Below are 18,999 nucleotides of genomic sequence, written 5' to 3'. Positions count from 1 at the left end.
CAATAAATATTTGTTAAATGAATGAGTAAATCTCTCTCCTTACCTTCTTGATCCAACTTTTTAAGAGTAGTCAATACTTTTTTGCTTTCTTTTTGTCCCTATTGTTACAGCCATAGTTAATCTTTTGCTCTTTAATTCTGGACCATTGTAATTATATAATCAAACTTCTGCTTCAGTGTTTTCCCACCTTTTTTTGTTTCTTCATAAAAGTCTGATTGTGTCATTACTCTGCTCAAAAGCCTTTCCCTAAGACCTGAAACCATAAAAATTCTAGAAGATAACATTCAAAAAACCCTTCTAGACATTGGCTTAGGCAAAGACTTCATGACCCTGAATGCAAAAACAAACACAAGAAAAACAAAGATAAATAGATGGGACTTAATTTAAAAAGCTTCCGCACAGCAAAAGAAATAATTAGTAGAGTAAACAGACAACCCACAGAATGGGAGAAAAGCTTCACAATCTATACATCCGACAAAGGACTAATATCCAGAAGCTACGAGGAACTCAAACAAATCAGTGAGAAAAAAACAAGCAATGCCATCAAAAAGTGAGCTGAGGACATGAATAGACAGTTCTCAAAAGAAGATATACAAATGGCCAACAAACATGAAAAAATGCTCAACATCATTAATGATGAGGGAAATGCAAATCAAGCCGCAGTGCGAAACCGCCTTCCTCCTGCAAGAATGGCCATAATCAAAAAATCAAAAAGTAATAGATCTTGACGTGGATGTGGTGAAAAGGGAACACTTTTACACTGCTGGTGGGAATGTATGCTAGTACAACCACTATGGAAAACAGCGTGGAGATTCTGTAAAGAACTACAAGTAGATCTATCATTTGATCCAGCAATCCCATTCCTGTATCTATAATGAGGAATAGAAGTCATTATACAAAAAAGATACTGCACATGCATGTTATAGCAGCACAATTTGCAATTGCAAAAATATGGAACCAGCCCAAATGCCCATCAATTGATGAGTGAATAAAGAAATTGTGGTATAAATATATACTACTCAGCCATAAAATTGAATGAAATAATACCATTCACAGCAACCTGGATTGAATGGGAGACCATTATTTTAAGTGAAGTAACTCAGGAATGGAAAACCAAACATCCTGTGTTCTCACTTGTAAGTGGGAGCTAAGCTATGAAGATGCAAAGGCATAAGAATGATGCAGTGGACTTTGGGGATTCGGGGGAAAGGGTGGGGGGGTGCTGAGGGATAAAAGGCTACACATTGGGTGCAGTGTACACTGCTTGGGTGATGGGTGCACCAAAATCTCAGAAATCACCACTGAAGAACTTTTTCGTGTAACCAAACACAACCTGTTCCCCAAAAACCTATTGAAATAATTTTTTTTTAAACCTTTCCCCTTGGTCAAAAAAGAAAAGTTCTCCTTAGCACACCAACCTCTTCCAGACTGACCCTAGGCTGCTCAGGGATACCTTACGCGCAGGAACACTGAGTTTACTTGAGTCCATTGGCTGTATATATTTTTTCACATTGGTTTTTTTCTTTGCATCTTTGAATTTTGGAGTTCCAAAGGCTTGATGGTCTTTTTACTGTGAGCCTTAAACTCGTTGAATGAATTAATTCTGCCAAGCAAATGGACATTAATTCTTCCAGGCTTTTTTTAAAGGGAGTAAAATCAATCCCATTAAGAAAGACTGACTGCTACGCTACTGGTACTATCAGTATCAAGTATCAGGCATATCAAGTATCAACAATATTTTTTAGTATAATTATTAGATATAAATTACTATATCTCGCTTTCAAAAATAACAACTAGTGTTTCAAATTATGTTCATCTCAGCTGGGTATCGTGTATACATTGCTGATTTTTCATTTGATGAACATTAAGTTTTTTGTTTCTGAAACTTAGTAAATTTTATCCAGGTATAAAGTGTAGGATTTTAATTTTTGTAAATTTTTCTTATTTTGTGAGGCACCAAAGACCTGTCTTATCTCTCCATTTATTTCATCCCAGTCATTCCTGCTCTATTCCGTTGTATAATATCTTGCTTCTCTGTTTCATCAGGTAAACCTGGGATTTAAGGGTGTAATTAAGACATTTCTGATAGGAAGGTTGCTTGATAAAGGTTAGTCATGACCTTGCAGGGTCGTATTTCTTGGAGAAGTCACCAAATCTGATTCTGGCTTTCGGCTTTCTATGTCCAGAAACTTAATCATGTTTATCAAATTCAGGAAGATTAGTTACCTAGACTTTACAATGTAATGAAATTTAAGCCAGACTAGCACTTCATTTACCTAGAATGAGAATTATAAATGTGGCCAAGACTGTATAGTCATTTCCTCTGATTTTTTTTACCCTTATAAGGAATTCTTTTTTTTTTTTTTGAGATAGAGTCTCGCTCTGTCACCCAGGCTGGAGCGCAGTGGCATGATCTTGGCTTACTGCAACCTCCGCTTCCCGGGTTCAAGCAATTCTCCTGCCTCAACCTCTGAGTAGCTGGGATTACAGGCATGCACCACCACACCTGGCTAATTTTTGTATTTTTAGTAGAGACGGGGTTTCTCCTGTAATCCCAGCACTTTGGGAGGCCGAGGCGGGTGGATCACCTGAGTTCAGGAGTTTGAGGCCAGCCTATAAGGAATTCTATATGAAAAGCCAAATTGTAATCAGAACTTTTTAACAGTATTAAGATTTGGAAGAAAAGTCTAACCTGTGGAAACGAGTTTGGATGTGGAACTTCAAAATAAAAATATATGTGTACATTTATTTTTGTGTTTGGTACTATATTTTGAATTTATGTCATCTATGAAAGTGACTTTTAAAGTGGCAGCTTTAATTAGGTACTTGTCTCTAGAATTAACTGCATCTCTTGCCCTATGTCAAGTACCTTTATATGTCTGATTTGGTTAATAACTCTCCAAATTAACTGAACTTGTTCACTTTATACAAATTTGATCAGAATATTGATTGTTCTTCAGTGTTATGGGATTATTTAGGTTCTCTTTAAATCAGCTTAAATAACTCTGTAGAGTTGGCCAGTAAACATCCTGATTGATAATAGCATGATGGTGACTGATTTGTGCCCAGCTACCACACCCAGGGAGCAGCTCTCTGGCAACCATTCTCTGTCTCTTCCCTTCCTCTTTTCCTCCCTCTCCTAGATAAGCTACCATAGGGAAACTTTCAGTAGGCACTGTGACCCCTTGACTTAATGTTTTGGATCTAACATTTTGCCCTCTTTATGTTTTCTTTCTGTTACTAATCTCATTGTAGCATAGCTGTGGTGGTGTAACTAACTCTCAGATTGATTCCAGACTTCAAAATTACATAATTTGGAAAAAACTGGCCAGAATAGGGAGACATGGATGGGCTGAAGGAACTGAAATTGGTTCTAAGTGTGATACCCCTTTGGGAATAACTAGAAGTGTCAGGGATAATTCATTGTAACATTTGATTTGTATTTGTGATACTTATGCATGTAAAATATGAGCAAAGCAAATTGGACTAAATTAAATTCTGATAATTTTATGTTAGTCTTGGTTCATCTATAGCTATATAAATAATAATACTGTTTAAGTGTTTTCTCTATTTTATGTGGAGAGTTTCTCAGGTATTATTTTCCTAGTACTGAAATGTATCTTTTTTTTTTCTTTCTTTCTTTTTAACACAGTTCTGAAAGACTGGTATTGCTGGCAGGTGGTAGCCTGGAGATCAGTGATGTTACTGAGGATGATGCTGGGACTTATTTTTGTATAGCTGATAATGGAAATGAGACAATTGAAGCTCAAGCAGAACTTACAGTACAAGGTATGTAAATATTTGCTGTATAATTTTAAAATTCTGTGTACTTTCTGGGTCTGCTAATTTTTAAAAAATATTAACATGGTCGAGGCAATACAGCAAAACAATTAAAAGCATAACTCCTAGACCAGACTGCTTGGGTTTAAATTCTAAATCTTAATGTTTCCTAGATATATGACTATAGGAAACGTACTTAATTTCTCTGAACCTCATTTTCCTCAGCTGTAAAATGGAAATAATAAGAGTATTTACCTTATTGGGATTGTTTGAGGGTTAAAAGAGCTAATACTTGTAAAACCCCTGGAATAGTGACTAGAATATTGTAAAAGCTCAATGTTAGTTATTGTTATTATTTTGAGTAGTAGTAGTAGTAGTGACAGGAAAGGTATGATCTGGGGCATCTGGAAGATTCACTTTTCTTCTCTCAGGATGTTTTCTGATGAAGATGTCTCTGTTCTGTGACCCCAAATTATGTCTCTCCTCTGTGTTGGTGTCCTTTTCTTTTGGGTGAACAGATCACCCAGGAAGGAGCATACTATGCCTCTCAATATAGCTTGGTTTGATGATCTGGTGTTTATTTTCCTCTGTTCATACTTCTGATAATTACTGCAAGAGTAGTTGTTCTTCCTTTTTCTCCATACTCTTCCCTTTTCCCCTTGTAGGTTCTCTGATTCAGACGTCAGAAAATAAAGATGTCATGTATACATAGTCTTGTCTTTATCCCCATCTCCTTTGCCATTCCTCCATATGGAAATGTACCCTCAAGTGCCGGCTAGAGGTGACTAAAATGACTAGAGGTGACTAAAATGACCAGAGGTCACTTTTCTACCTCTTCTCTTCTTCCCACCCCCTCAGAACTCCCAGATTGGTAGCTTTCAATCTAGAAAGACTGCTCCCAGTGCTGTTTCTCCCTAAGAGTTAGGAGTGCTGTTTCACTCACTGTAGTCTCTGCTCACTGCAGCCTCTCCCTCTGTCACCCAGGCTGGAGTGGAGTGGCACAGTCTCTGCTCCCTGCAGCCTCGACCTCCTGGGTTCAAGCGATCATTGTGCCTCAGCCCCACAAGTAGCTGAGACTACACACATGTGCTGCCATGCCCAGTTAGTTTTTGTATTTTTGGTAGAGATGGGGTTTCATCATGTTGCCCAGGCTGGTCTCGAACTCCTGGGCTCAAACGATCCACCTGCCTGGGCCTCCCAAAGTGCTGGGATTACAGGCATGAGCCACTGTGCCTGGTCAGAGAAAGGTATACCATTGATGAGCAAACTCATGAATTGGAAGATTACATTGAGTAATTCTCTGAGAATGCAGCATTAAATGATAAAGAAAGATAACACATGGAGTAAAATCTAAGAGATATGATAGGTACATGTAGAAGGACTATCTAGATAAATAGATGTCTTAGAGAGAAAGGAAGAGGCAAATATTTGAAGAAATAATTAAGATACATTTTTCAGAATTAGACTTGTAGAACACCTTAGACTAAAAGGACCTACAGACTGTTAAATAGGTGAAAGAAGGAAAAACCCACCTTGAGGTCCATTTACAGTAACATACAATAATATATAATTGTATATACAGTAACGTATAATATCAAAGCCAAAAAAATTCTAAAAGCTTCCAGTGACAGAGAGCAGATCACCTACAAAAGGAAAAGAATTGGATTGAACCTAAGTGTTGATTTGAGAAATCTGGTATCAAGAGGACAATAGAGTAATTTTTTTTTTTTTTTTTTTTTTTTTTGAGACGGAGTCTCGCTCTGTCACCCAGCCTGGAGTGCTGTGGCCGGATCTCAGCTCACTGCAAGTTCCGCCTCCCGGGTTCACGCCATTCTCCTGTCTCAGCCTCCCGGGTAGCTGGGACTACAGGCGCCGCCACTTCGCCCTGGCTAGTTTTTTGTAGTTTTTAGTAGAGACGGGGTTTCACCGTGTTAGCCAGGATGGTCTCGATCTCCTGACCTCGTGATCCGCCCGTCTTGGCCTCCCAAAGTGCTAGGATTACAGGCTTGAGCCACCGCGCCCGGCTAGAGTAATCTTTTTAAGGTGTTAAAAGACATTGAATACACACAATCTATATGCATGCAAAATGTGAGGCATAATAAAAATTATCACATAAGACCTCTGAAGGTTTGCTACACAAACATACATTGAAAACACTTTTGGAATAAATACTCAATAAGAGATATATCTGGGAAATACTGCAAGAGCCTTTTAAAACAAAGGGGGAGTTTTAAAACAGCTCCCAGATTCCAGATTCTTTGACTATCCTTCTGAGAGTGGTGGAGTTTATGTCCCTTGCTCTTGAATCTGGGCGGGCTTGGAGCTATTTGGATCAATAGAGTATGGCAGAAGTCATATGTGACTTCTGAGGCTTTTAAAAAGCTGTGCATTGGTTGTCATACTTGGAGAGAATTTCTTTAAAAAGAAAAGGCAGTGCAGATTTCTCCTGGCTCTCTTGATGCTAAGAATGTACAATGGGGAGAGCATAGTCTCTTCAGTAGATGGTGCTGGAAAAACTGGATAGCCACATGTGGGAGAATTAAATCAGACCCTTATCTCTTATATACACCACACACAAAAATCAACTCAAAATGGATTAAACACTTAAACATAACTAACCTGAACTGTAAAACTAGTAAAAGAAAAGAGGGAAAAAGCTTATTGACATTGGTTTTGGCAAAGGTTTTTTGGATGTGACCCCAGAAAACACAGGCGACAAAAGCAAAAATAGATAAATTGGATTGCATTGAACTGAGATGCTCCTGCCAGTAATGGAAACAGTCGGCAGTGAAGAGACAACCTATGGAATGGGAGAAAATATTTGCAAACCAATGAAAACAGAAGAAGGAAATGATGACAAGAGCAAAAATTAATGAAATAAAAAAACAAACATTCAAAACAGAGAATGTCAGCAAAACCAAAAGTTGATTCTTTGTAATGCATAACAATATTGATAAATCCCAGAGAAGACGTACATAACTTGACAGAGACCTTTATCTAGACCCCGGGTTGTCAGAGTACTGCTTGTGGGCTAAATCTTCCTGACTGCTTGTTTTTGTACAGCTTGTGAGCTAAAAATAGTTTATATATTTTTAAATAGTTGAAAAATATCGGAAGAATAATATTTTGTGATACATGAAAATTTTACGAGATTTCAAAATTTATTGTTCATGCAGTCTTACTGGCATACTGCCACACTCATTCATTTATGTATTGCCTATGACTGCTTTCATGCCACTACACAGGAGTTGAGTAGTTGTGACAGAGACCATATGGCTCACAGAGCCTAAAATATTTACTGTCTGGCTCTTTAGAGAAAAAGTTTGCCAATCCCTGATGTAGGTTCTACAAAGAACTACAGATCAGTAAGATAAACAAAGACAGAGAAACCAATAGAAAATGGGCAAAAGACTTGAACATCGACCTGGAAGAAGATGTCCAGCTAGCTATTAATATTTGAAAAAGTGGTTGTCATCATTAGTCTTCAGAGAAATGCAAATAAAAACGACAGTGGGATATCACTATATTCCACTAGAATGGCTAAAATTGAAAAGCTTAACAAATACCAGGCATTGGTTAGGATGAAAAACACTGGGAACTCTAATGTACTGTTGACAGGAGTATACACTGACACAATCACTTTAAAATTCTGTTTGGCAGAATCTATTAAAAACTGTACACTGGTTAGGCACAGCAGCTCATGCCGGTAATCCCAGCACTTTGAGAGGCTGAGGCAGGAGGATCACTTGAGGCCGGGATTTGAAGACCAGCCTGGGCAGCATAGTGAGACCCTGTTTCTACAAAAAATGAAAAAATCAGCTAGGCATGGTGGCATGCACCTGTAGTTCCAGCTACACGGGAGACTGAAGCAGGACGATTGCTTGAGCCAAGGAATTTGAGGTTTCAGTGAACTACGATCGTGCCACTGCATTCCAGTCTGGGTGAAAAAGCAAGACCATCTCTAAAAAATAAAAACTTAAAAAAAAACTGTACACAGAAATGCCCTATGATACAGTAGGTGTATTCCTAGGAGTATACTTACCAGAAATGTATAATTATATGCCCCCAAAACCATGGACAATAATGTTCTTACTAGGAATAATTCAAATGTCCATCAAAATACAAATGTAGAGTAGTGTTCCAGTCATATAATGGCAAATTATCAGCAATGAAAATTGACAGATCACTGCTACATTCAATAATGTGGATAAATCAGAAACACCCGTAAAGAAGAAGCCAGACACAAAAGAATACCTACTATATATATAATTATATTATTATGTATAATTCCATTTGCGTAAAGTTCAAAAACAGACAAAACTAATCTGTGGTTTTAGAAGTCAGAATAGTGATTACTTTTGGAGAAGGGCAGAGTAGTTACTGAATGTTGCGCAGCCCCGCTTCTGGTGTGTTTATGTTCTTTTTCTTAATCTGGGTGGTAGTTACAATTCAAGCTGTATCGTTCATGTGTGCCACGTGAGATCATCTCTTTTCTTTTTTTTTTTTTTTTTACTGTTTACGGATTAGAACTTATAATGTGCAAAAACATATTTGGAAAATTTTGTTTTGAGCCCTGTCCCATAACTGAAAGCATTTATTTTTCAGACAGGGAGAATAGATTTTGAGAAATAACTGGAGATATATATATAAATACAGTCATACCTGTCTGACTTCTGTTATTTTTTTAAGAAGTTATAGCTATAGGAAATGCCATAGTGAGTGCTAATGTAGAAAAGGTTGTAAGTTCATTTTTCATCTGTTAAATGTTTCAGATTTATTGTCTTATCATTAACTTCTGGAGTTTCTACACATGCAGTGACGTGAATTAGCCCATCATGTATTTCCTGTCATCTCAGATTGTTGATAACACTTAAAATGGGTCATGAGGGTTTTTAAAAACAGAAACTTTTCCTTTTTTTCTTAAAACAGTTACAATAGACTGTGATACACGTGTCCTCTCCCCCGCCACCAAAAAGAAATTTTTCCATTTGTATTTTTGTGGAACAAATTGATATATTCTAAATTGGCTACCCCGTTGACATTGTAAATACCTATAACTAATCTACCACTTAAGTTTTAAACCTCGCTGTCTTTCCTTAAGCCATAGCCTATGTCACTCTACTTATTTGACTCTTCTGCTCTACTCTTATCTCTGGCCACATTAAGACATTGATCTCCCCTTTTCTATCAGTCTTTGTGATTTCACTTCCCTTTACTTCATGATCAATTACAATATTCTGCTGTCATTAATTAGAACTCTGAGTTCTTTTTGCTTCGGGATAAAAAGCAAATTCCTTATGTCATGCATACAGAGTACATCCAGACCCTTCATAGTCGGCTTTTTCAGCATCAACTGGAGTTAACACAGAGGAGTGACTGAGAGCAGTCTTGCCCCAGTGAGCCTGGATTCCAGTCTCAGCTCTGTCACTTAGCTTTGTGAACTTGGCCAACTTAATTAATTTACCTGTGTCTTTGTTTCTTTTATCAGTTGAATGGGTTGTTACAAGGATTAAACTCTTTTCTTTTTAGAAGAACGAGCGTAAAGCACTTTTCTTGTAGTAATAAAATTGGAAACTTATATGTGATGTTGTAGGGAGAGGGGCAACAACAATTTCTGTCACCAGTTCACTACACAGGACATCAAAGGGGTGACAAGGGGCTGAGGGAGGAAAAGCCAGGAAACTTTGAGATCAGCAGAGAGAGTCAAGCGGCAGAAAACAGATGTTGAAGCTGCGATGACCAGCATCATTTGCTTAACAGTCAGCAATGATAGCTGGGCTTTCATTGAGTGGTTAAGTCTACAAACAACACCTTTAATTTATACTTTCAAATAAAGTTCTTAAAATTAAGGAAGTGGTGGAGCTTAGAAAGTTATGAGATTACAAAATTTCTGAAAGCCCATTAGAAAAGCCACAGAATGGGGCAGGGGAAATAAGCCAGGCCACCAAGAAGGCTTCAGAGGTCCCCGCTGGCCCAGTGACAGATACCTGTAGCATCCAATGTCATAGCGAAAATGATCTGCTTTCAAAAGGCAGAGGATTTCAGGGGAGAGTAGAGTGGAACTGGTGGAGACAAAGGCTCCCCATCCCCACCTCAGGTTTTGGTAGGACTTTTAATTTAACCCAAGGACATCTTTCAACTTTGAGAATAATTCAGCCCTCAAGAGTGCCTCAGATCTGCTATGGCTTTGTACGCAGCAGCAAGAATGTTTAGTATATAATAGATAAAAATTTCATCCAAAAAAATTTAAAATAAAGATTCTTATAACCTCCCCAACACTAAATCCTGTTCTAAAGTTAACCAGTCACTTGTTTTGTTAATACTTGACCATAGACTTACTTGGAAACTAGATCGAAAAGACTGAAACTGAATCTTCACCCCAAAGTGAAAATGAAATAAACTGAGTAACTTAAGGCTTACGGCATATAGTTTAGGTAAAATGGGAAGAAAGGGGAAGAGGAAATGGAGGTGCCAGAAGCAAAGCTGAGTGACAGAACGCATTCAGTCAGGGTATATGGTATACTCCCCTGATTCAAGTCCAAGTCATCTCTTACCTATATTACTGCAGTAGCATCCTAACTGATTTCTCTAGTTCTAACCTGGTCTGTCCTCAAAACCACTCTTCACAGAGTGGCAAACATGATTCTTTCATTAAAAACTTGGAAAAATGATCGCAATGATATGAATGGTACTTATTAATAAGAACAAGATTAATATCTGTTAAAAAAAAAGGGGGGGTGGAAAACATAGTTTGCTTATGAAATGAGGTGAAAATGGCCAGCTGACCTGAAAAGAGTTCAACCCCACTAATTGTATAAGAAATACAGATTCGTCTCTACTAAAAATACAAAAACTAGCCGGGCGAGGTGGCGGGCGCCTGTAGTCCCAGCTACTCGGGAGGCTGAGGCAGGAGAATGGCGTAAACCCGGGAGGCGGAGCTTGCAGTGAGCTGAGATCTGGCCACTGCACTCCAGTCCGGGCGACAGAGCGAGACTCCGCCTCAAAAAAAAAAAAAAAAAAAAAAAAAAAAAAAAAAAAAAAAGAAATACAGATTAAAGTAGCCCATTTTGCCTACTGATTGAATTTAAAAATAATAACCCACTCTTGGCAAAATTGTGGTAATATGGGGATTCTCACACACTGCTGGTAGTGGTGCAAATTGATATAACCTTCTTGGAGGGCAGTTTAGTAATCTTATCAAAAGCTTTAAAACTCACACATTCATTGACCAGCAGTTCAGTTCCATGTCTGATAATTTGTTTTGATGAAATAATCAAGGATGTGTGCAAAGATTTATGCATGGAAATATCCATGCAATGATGTATATTTAGTGGCAAAAATTATAAACCACTTAAATGCCAAAAAATAGGTGATTGGTTAAATGAAATAGCCTATCTATATATCAGAATACAATGCTTCCTACAAAAATTATGTTTTAGAAGTCTCTTAAATGGCAAGATAAAATACTTTGGGTGTGTTAAATGAAGAAAAGTAAGATCCCGAAGCAACATGTAAGAAGTATGATTTGTGCCACAAAGTTATGTTGTAAATTGGATCAGATCCTTTGGCTTTCTTATAAAAATTAGCCTCATACCAATTTATATCTTCCTCTTGAGGCCTTCTCCCTGTAATTTTCAGAGTACTGGATGTTTACTTACCTTGAAGGGGTCATTTTTCTTCTAAGCTCCAAGCAGAGAGAGAACTGGATTCTGAGTCTGATGAGTGCATGTTTGCCATTGCTTCTCAAGTTAACTTAATTTCAAGGGCAACCACTAGCTACTTAAAAACACCATGCAGTTCTTTTGCTTGTACTGTCACTTCTACCTAGAATGTTCCTCCTTCCACTCCCTTGCATGGCTTTCCTCAGAAACCTCTGAAACTCTGACTCCTACCTATTCCTATCCCTTGTACCTTTCTTCTCCCTACCTCCTTCCAGTAGCTGTGCATTAAGTGTGCACATATGTTTTATACATTATCTGTCTTGTTTTAACTATCACATTTACATTTTCCCCCCAGTTTTTGTATCCAGTTTCTACCCTACTGGACTGAGTTACATGAGGACAGGACTGGATCTTGTCAATCTTTAGATCCTTAGCACCTAATGTAGTAGTACCTGATACTGTACTCTGTACTTCTTAAGTACCGTACTCTGTACTTCTTAAGTACTGAGTACTCTGTACTCCATACTTCTGGATAAGATATCCTGACAGTAGGCCGGGCGCAGTGGCTCAAGCCTGTAATCCCAGCACTTTGGGAGGCCGAGATGGGCGGATCACGAGGTCAGGAGATCGAGACCATCCTGGCTAACATGGTGAAACCCCGTCTCTACTAAAAAATACAAAATCTAGCCGGGCAAGGTGGCGGGCGCCTGTAGTCCCAGCTACTTGGGAGGCTGAGGCAGGAGAATGGCGTAAACCCAGGAAGCAGAGCTTGCAGTGAGCTGAGATCCGGCCACTGCACTCCAGCCTGGGTGACAGAGCGAGACTCCGTCTCAAAAAAAAAAAAAAGATATCCGACAGTAGATTATAATCCGTTCTTTTATGCTATCTGTATTCAGAATATTTCAGAATTTCACTTTACAAACTTTGCATTTGTTTAAGTATTACTGTAAGAAAATTCTTTACACTTGCTTTATAATCCTTTATTGGGGCCTGAATCATTTTGGCATTGATTTGCAGTTCTTCTTAGATTTTTATTGCATCAGTGGTCATGTTAGCGTTGAGATAAATTCCACATTTTACAAGCTTGAAATAATTTCCTAATAGTTATGTAAATTTATTCTGAACCATAATAGCCTCATTTCCATGGTTACTAACCACCTTCAGAAGAGAACTTTCAGATATTCTAGAAAAGACCAGAAATATCCATGTGAAATAAAATGAAATAATATAAAGTTAGAACTCAGATTTATGTGGAATACACATGCATGATTTTTGACCCTGAAAATGTTGCAGGTAGAAGAGCCATTCACAGGCCTGAAGATTTTGCCTGTTTGCTGTTTGTGCATTAGGCAAAATGCAACCTAAGAAAAACTCAGCTGCATTGTGATTTTTGTTACTAAAATGACCCCAATGAGGAAGCTTTGTGGGACAAATAAGCAGAAGTCATGGTGCAGAACTGGATTTGTGGTGCCACTAAGAAATTAACATTGTGCTTCACAGAAGGAATGTGGTCTCATGAAAAGAGGTATGTTTTTTGGAAGCATATCTCTGATTCCCAGCCTCTTGGCAATGTGATCTTGGCAAATTAATTAATTTACTTGAACCTCATTCTTCCTATTTGTAAAAAAGGGATAAGAGTCCTTCTTTGTGGTGGTGTTATGAGGAAGATCCTTGATGCAGTGCCTGGTGCAATATAGGCATTCAGTAAATGTACCTCAGCTAATGTCCCCAGGGCCCAAAGAATCTTTGCTTTCTATCTAAGCCTTCTTCACTTGATTCTCTGGTTTTTTATTTCTTTTTTGCCTTCTAAAGGATTCTGCTTCCTCCTTAGATTATTCAAATTGACATCTTAGATAACTTTGTTTGCTTTTGTTCCATGCCACCAGCCATCCATCAGATGGCACCATGTTTTGTGGTCTTTGAGCCAAGCCAGCCACACCCCATTCCTCACGCCCAGTCTAGCTTCTTAGGCTCTCTCACCTAAGTCTGCGCTTGCTGGGCTCCTGCCTATCTAGGACAGCATGACAAAATATTAGTAAATATTCTTTTACCTCTTTTGAGGTAAAATTTATATACAGTGTAATGCACAAATCTTAGGTGTGCTGTTTATGTGTTTCAACAAATATGCATTACTATTCAACCAAAACCCATATTAAAATATAGAATATTACCACCACTGCAGAAAGTTTCCACATGCCTCTTCTCAGTAAATCCTCTGCTTACTACCCCAGAGGATCTATTCTTTTTTTCCCCCCCACTATAAATTAGTTTTGTCTGTCTTAAAGCTTCTTATAAAAGTAATCATGTTATCTGTGTTTGTTTGTTTAAGGCTTCTTTCACAAAGCATAACATATTTGAGGTCCATCCGCATTGGTGCTTGTATTAGAAGCCTGTTCCTCTTCGTTGATGAGTAGTATTTCTGAGTAGTGTATGCCAGGTCTTTTTCCAGAGTGGTCATACCAATTGACATTCCTACCAACGGTGTATGTGAGTTCTGGTTGCTCCACATTCTGACCCGCATTTAGTGGTGTCAGTCATTTTAACTTTAGTCATCCTGGTAGGTGTATATGGTAGCATCTCTATATGGTTTTAATATGCATTTCCCTGATGATTAGTGATGCTGAATACTTTATATTTGCATATTGGCTGTTCTGGCATCTTCCTTTGTGAGGTATTTTCCAAACAGTGTTGATTTCCTGGGTAGATGGTACATGCTATAGACATATTAAAACTAATTCTTAAAAGTGTTCTGTCAGGAAACTGTCTACTGAAAATACCTGAAAATAGTGGACAATAGAAAAAACATTGATATAATTTCAAGCTGTTTTACATGTCTTTAGAAATAGTTGATTTTAGCTATTATTTCTTTATTAGTTTGTTCTCACACTGCTATGAAGGAATACCCAAGACTGGATAATTTATAAAGGAAAGAGATTTAATTGACTCACAGTTCTGCAGGGCTAGGGAGGCCTCAGGAAATTTAGAATCATAGTGGAAGGGGAAGCAAACACATCCTTCTTCACATGGTGACAGGAAGGAGAAGTGCCAAGCAAACCCTTGTAAAACCATCAGATCTCATGAGACCTCACTATCATGAGAACAGCATGGAAGTAACCACCCCCATGATTCAGTTACCTCCCACAGGGTCTCTCCCACAACATGTGGGGATTATAGGAACTCTAAGTCAAGATGAGATTTGGGTAGGGACACAGCCAAACCATATCAACTTCTATTTTGATTATTTTGGGATTTGAACATTTTCTCCATGTAACCATTTGAAATTCTCTTGAAGAAGCAAAAGAACAATCTCATGTGCTGTGAAATGTCTGTTATTTACAAATGGATTCTAAATATTTTTGCCTACATAAACTACTGATTCATAATATCTGTGCCTATAGTAAATAAATGAATTTGCCTATTGTATTAGTCAGGGTTATCCAAAGAAATAGAGCCAATAGGAAGCGTAAGTTTTCCATATATATATATATATATATATGTGTGTGTGTGTGTGTGTGTGTGTGTGTATGTGTGTGGGTGTGTGTGTGTGGTGTTATGAAATATGTATACATATATTGGTTTTCATCCCCAGTTCCTGGCACGTATCTCCCATAGCCTTTGTTACAGTCTTCTCTTGTATGTTGGGTATGTTGGGCCTCAGGGGCAGGCCTCAGGAAACAGAATCTCTGACCTTCTCCTGCCCTCCTTTCACCTGCCCCAAGGCTCTAATCTTCCCCAGCCTTTCTGATGGTGGGTTTTAGGACCCTTCCCAAAGAGGGGCCCACCCCATATACTGGAGGAAAGAATGCTGACATCATGAAGCTTTCATAAAAACTCACAGGGACTGGGTTCAGAGAGCTTCTGGATAGCTGAACACATGGAGGCTCCCAGAGGGTGGTGCCCCAGGGAGGACATGGAAGCTCTGTGCCCCTTCCCCATACCTCACCCTACACATGTCCTCATTGTATCAATATCCTTTGTATTAAGCCAGCAAATGTTAAAGTGTTTCTCTGAGTTCTGTGAGCCACTCCAACAAATTCAATGAACCCAGAGAGAGAGTCCGGGGAACCTCCACTTGAAACACATTGGTCAGAGGTTCTGGAGGACTAGGCTTGTAACTGGTTGGGGGTGGGGAGAATACTGGGGAGTGAGCCCTCATCCTGTGGGATCTAATGCTATCTGCAGGTAGATAGTGTTGGAATTGAATTCGAGAGTACCCAGCTGGTGTCCACTGCTGGGTGTGTGTGTGGGGGGGAAATTCCCACATAATGTGGTCACAGAAGCCTTCTTCTGTGTTGTTGATTGTGGTGGTGTGAGAGTAGAGAAAAAAATGCAACTTGAGAGGTTTTTTTTTTTTCTGAAACTGTGTGTGTGTATGTTTAGAGAAGGAGAGAAGAGACTGTTATTATAAAGTATTGGTTCACATGATTATGGAAGCTGAGAAGTCACATGTTCTGCTGTTTCTGGAGACCCGAGAAAGCCAGCAGTATAGTTTGAAGGCCTGAGAGCTGGAGAGCCAGTGGTTTAAATTCTATTGTGAGTCTGAAGGCCTGAGAACCAGGAGTGCTGAGGGTAGGAGAAGATCAGTGTCCTAACTGGAACAGGCAGAAAACAGTTTCAGTCTTTTTTTGTTTCTTGTCAGATTGGATGATGCTGACACACATTGAGAACCATCTGCTTTAACTCAGTCCACCGATTCAAATGCTTTTCTGTTCTGGAAACACCCTCACAGAGAGGCACAGAAATAATGAGTAACCAGATATCTAGACATGCCATGGCCTAGTCAAGTTGACACATAAAATTTACCATCACACATAGTATACTAGTCTTCATCTAATTACAAATTGTTTAAAAATCTAATTACAAAATCTAATCACTGCATTGGCAAAACACCATTTCTTCCCAAAACCCTGGATAAATCTTGCTTCCCAAGCTTATGAGGTGTAAATTATTTGTGAAGCATTGGCCCTGCCTGAAGTCTGGGTCAGAGGGAACTACAGATCTAGAGCATATCACACCAGTGTGTTAAAGTGAAAAAATAATGTAAGCAAGTTATATTGGCAAAAGTCATTATTGTCAGCCCCTTACACTGTAATGATTGTAATGGTTGATTTCCAATGATTACGTAATATAATTATACTTTAAATGTAAATAATGCTTTATATTATTGAGGCTTTGAAGAGATTTAATAGATAAAGTGCGTGTTAAACACCTGACTTACATCTGATACTGAACAGAGTTTAGTTCTCTTTTCTCTTGTAAAACCCTATATAGAGGTGTTATTAGTCCACTGATTGATAAAGCTTCCGAAAGCCTCTAAATTATATTTTCCTCTTTAAACCTTATCAGAAATAGTTGTTGCATTTTAAAATACTGCAAGAGTTAGGGTAGTAGAATTATGAGGCATTTGGACTTGACAAGAAATTTAATTATAGTAGAAATAATATCAAGCAATCTTTATTTTATTTCCAAAGTATAATTTATACTGTGTCACATTTACATTATATGGATATACCTGGCAAATTTCTAAAATATCTTTCATATTAACAAGAAAGTATTTTCGCGTATATTAGATCTTATGTCCTTTTAAGGAAAATAGATTTCCCCAAGATCACAAAACACATTTGGAGGCAAAGCCCAGATTAAAAGCTCAGAACTTCTGATTCCTAGTCTAGTATTCTTTTAAAAAAAAAATTGTGCAAATACTTGGTGCATATATTTATCAGGTACCTGAGATATTTTGATGCTGGCATACAATGTTTAGTAATCACATCAGGGTAAAAGGGGTATCCATCACCCAAGCATTTATCCTTTGTGTTACAGTCCAGTTATACTCTCTTAATTATTTTCAAATGTACAATAAATTATTGTTGACTGTAGTCACCTTGTTGCGCCATCAAATACTAGATCTTATTCATTCTAATTATATTTTTGTGCCCATTAACCATCACCACCCATCCACTTACCCTTCCCAGCCTCTGGTAACCATCATTCTACTCTTTATCTCCATGACTTCAATCGTTTTCATTTTTAGCTCCCACAAATAAATGAGAACATCTGAAGCTTGTCTTCCTGTGCCTGGCTTATTTCACTTAACATTAATGACCTCCAGTTCCATCCGTGTTTTTGCATATGTCAGGTTCTCAATCTTTTTTTATGGTTGAATAGCACTGCATTGTGTATATGTACCACATTTTCTTTACCCATTTGCTTGTGGATGGACACTTAGGTTGCTTCCGAATCTTGGCTGTGGTGAGTAGTGCTGCAGCAAACATGACATACTGATTTCCTTTGTTTGGGGGTATATACCTAGCAGTAGGATTGCTGGATTGTGTGATAGTTCTATTTTTAGTTTTTTGAGGAACCTTCAAACTCTTCTCTCTAATGGTTATACTAATTTACATCCAATAGTGTATGAGAGTTCCCTTTTCTTCACATCCTTGCCAGCATTTGTTTTTGAATGTCTTTTGGATAAAAGCCATTTTTAACTGGGGTGATGATTCCTAGTCTAGTACTCTTTATACAGTGTTATACCTCTTCATTAAGGTCCTTATTCTCCCAGTGGCTTTTAAGCATTTTAAACTACTAAAAACAGTAAGAAAGGCATTTTATGCTATGATCCTCTCTCCCTCTCTCTCTCTCTCTCTCTCTCTCTCTCTCTCTGTGTGTGTGTGTGTGTGTGTGTGTCTGTTCATATATCTGTCTCTGAAACAAAAGTTTTATAAAGCAGTACATACCCAGGCTATGTGAGGTGCACCATTTTCTATCCTCCCCCATCCCATCTCTTTCTGTTCCATGTTTTACAAAACTGATTTCATGAAACATTTATAGGTCAACTGACAAGAGGTTGGGAGTAGTCTGCTCTGGTTGGTTTATCACTGACATGGTTTAGAATTGCTGGCAAATCATGACAATAAAAAGTAGACCAATTTTAAGCCAGTTTAATTACTATTTTTAAATTCCACAGACAGTGAACCCCTTCAGTACCTGCATCAGAACTGGCCATGCCCACTGGACTGCCGTTGGTATGCCAGTGGGTCAGCAACTTGAAAAACAAATATTCTGCTTTGTATTGAACTGCTGAAGCTTGTATTGAAAAGCAAATCCAATGATTTATTGAACTTCTAAGAGCTAAAATGCCCACTGGACTGCCGTTGGTATGCCAGTGGGTCAGCAACTTGAAAAACAAATATTCTGCTTTGTATTGAACTGCTGAAGCTTGTATTGAAAAGCAAATCCAATGATTTATTGAACTTCTAAGAGATAAAATGCTCATTTTCAGCTGCTATGTGGAAATTTAAAAATATGTACTTTAATTTGCATATTGAAAAGTGTACAAAGATTTTTCTATGCTAGGCCAACTTGGAGAATTATCATGAGTGGTAAGGAGTGAAAAATAAATACACTATTAGCAGTTTGATAAATAAAGAACATGTTTAAGAACAAGCTTTTCACCTTTGGAAATGAGGAATTAGTTCAGAAGGAGCTTCATGATAATTTACTAGTTTTGATTGGATTATTGTTTAGGGAATTATGTGTACTCATTTAAGATTTTGTAATG

At 38.1% G+C, this 18,999-nt stretch overlaps 1 protein-coding gene across 4 annotated transcripts in view; it reads left to right on the top strand.

Moving 5' to 3' along the window:
- The window catches only part of NEO1 (neogenin 1), a 274,840-nt gene that overhangs the window by 96,663 nt on the left and 159,178 nt on the right, over positions 1 to 18,999 (top strand). For all 4 annotated transcript variants that reach the window (XM_030931313.1, XM_010383274.2, XM_030931312.1 and 1 more), the window contains one exon: positions 3,653 to 3,789. In XM_030931313.1, coding sequence (XP_030787173.1) covers positions 3,653 to 3,789 — 137 coding nt within the window. The remainder of the gene's footprint in view (positions 1 to 3,652; positions 3,790 to 18,999) is intronic.

This window comes from Rhinopithecus roxellana, chromosome 5 (assembly GCF_007565055.1).
Source record: "Rhinopithecus roxellana isolate Shanxi Qingling chromosome 5, ASM756505v1, whole genome shotgun sequence".
NCBI classification, from domain to species: Eukaryota; Metazoa; Chordata; class Mammalia; order Primates; family Cercopithecidae; genus Rhinopithecus; species Rhinopithecus roxellana.
This window is presented reverse-complemented; position numbering and strand designations above follow the sequence as displayed.